This window comes from Lygodium microphyllum, chromosome 21 (assembly GCF_053477565.2).
Source record: "Lygodium microphyllum isolate KBCC chromosome 21, Lygodium_microphyllum_v1.1.10, whole genome shotgun sequence".
Lineage (NCBI taxonomy): Eukaryota > Viridiplantae > Streptophyta > Polypodiopsida > Schizaeales > Lygodiaceae > Lygodium > Lygodium microphyllum.
Window position 1 is genome coordinate 120,476,848 of NC_141155.1, and position 1,635 is coordinate 120,478,482.

General features: G+C 50.4%; 1 protein-coding gene across 1 annotated transcript; it reads right to left on the reverse strand.

Moving 5' to 3' along the window:
* Window positions 1-295: 295 nt before the first annotated feature.
* LOC148018492 (uncharacterized) lies at window positions 296-896 on the reverse strand. Its single transcript, XM_087661577.1, has 2 exons — window positions 878-896; window positions 296-795 (listed from the first exon to the last, which is right to left on the reverse strand). Exons 1-2 carry the CDS (start codon window positions 894-896, stop codon window positions 296-298), a joined length of 519 nt encoding a protein of 172 aa, XP_087517703.1.
* Between the last annotated feature and the right edge of the window lie 739 nt (window positions 897-1,635).

Sequence of the window (1,635 nt, forward strand, 5' to 3'; positions counted from 1 at the left end):
TAACTGGATATGTCTCTGTATCCCCTGACGAAATAGAACTGCCACCCCTGTTGAGCCCCTAGATGTGCTCTGCCTAGTAGTAGCCCGGTATGCAGATACCCACTCAAATCCTGTAATGCGTGGGAGCCCTCTCTCTGGGCTCTCATGTGTCTCTGAGGCATATAACATCATGGTCGGGTAAAATCTCCTCAAGTCTGTCCGGTCGTGACCATAGGGAGCCGTTGCAGTTCCAAACTGCCACACGTATCGGGGTCTCCTGTACAGTCCTCTGCCTCGTCTAATAGGCCACGCCCCCCTATTTGGTGGGGCGTCCATCTATAAAAATCCGGCCATCTCGATAGAAGGCCTTACGGCCTTCTCTACGTGCTTGGAGTATCTGTGGCATGCATGCTCGTCTGTGTGCAATCTGCATCTGAGTCAAGTCCTCATCCATGAAGATGGGAGCCCCAGTCATCCCTCGGAGCAAGATCTGCTTCCGAAAGAAAGCGGCTCTGTCCTCCGGTGTGCTCATATGTAATATCAGAGCTCTGACCCTGGTAGTATCTCGTCCTGCATGCCATGCTTGAGTAAAGGGCATGCTCGTATACCCTAGTCGGGTGCATAGCCCGCGTGCGTCCTCCTTTGGAGAGGCCCCTTCGGGGAGCCCAATAATACGCACGTTCAATCTACGCGCATTCCTGAGCCTCTCCTCCTCTAAGGTATCCTGAACCCGGACTACCTCCTCCTTTTTATTTTCTTCTTGGACCTCCTTCTTAATGTTCTTCTTCACTACCTCAATCCACCCCTCCTTATTCCCTTCTAATTCTTCCTTAATGTTTGCTTTGATTTTTTCCTCCCATCCCTCTCTCGAAGCCTCAACTTCGGTTTTAATGCATACCTAGAGGTCCTCTCGGCATTCCTTCGTGATAGCCTCTCGGAGGTCCGCTTTGAAATCCGCGTCCTCTCTTGTCTCCCGTAGATGTGACACTTCCGTTTGTAGCTTGTCCAGGTCAGTTTTGAGATCCCTCTTCTCTTCCGTGAGTGTCTTCACCATCTCCTCCAATCGCCGGATCCTCTCATGGAGCCGGCGGGTTTCTTGGTTCAAGGCATTATCCGTATCCTTCTTGAAATCTTTCTTCACCTCCTTGATAGCTTGGCTAATTAGCTCCACGTTATGGAGCTCGAGCAGCGTGTCGCCTCACGGGGAAAAAGCCCCCTCGATAGACCTGTTGAATGTCAGAAAGACCACCTTCAATGAAGAAAGTTTCCCACTTTTCACCTCCTCCTGAAACTGCACATCCACAAATGCTGTCCCAGCTTGCACATTCCAGGAGCCTTCCTTCTACAATGCCTCTAAGCTTGACAATGTGTAACCCTTTGGAAGAACAGAAAGAACAAAAAAATCATGCACACTACGAATCTGAATGTATGTGACCCCAGGCTGGGCAGGCTGTTTTAGAGCATGAAAAGCGAGAGCAGAAATGCCAGATCCTCCAATGCCCAAAGATGTGAGGGAGAGGAAATGAGAGAGGACGAGGAAGAGGGAGAGGGAGAGAGAGGGAGGGAGAGGAAATGAGAGAGGGAGGGAGAGGGAGGGAGAGAAAGAGAGGGAAACATTAAACATAATAGGGAAAGAGAGAAAGAAAGGGAGGGGAA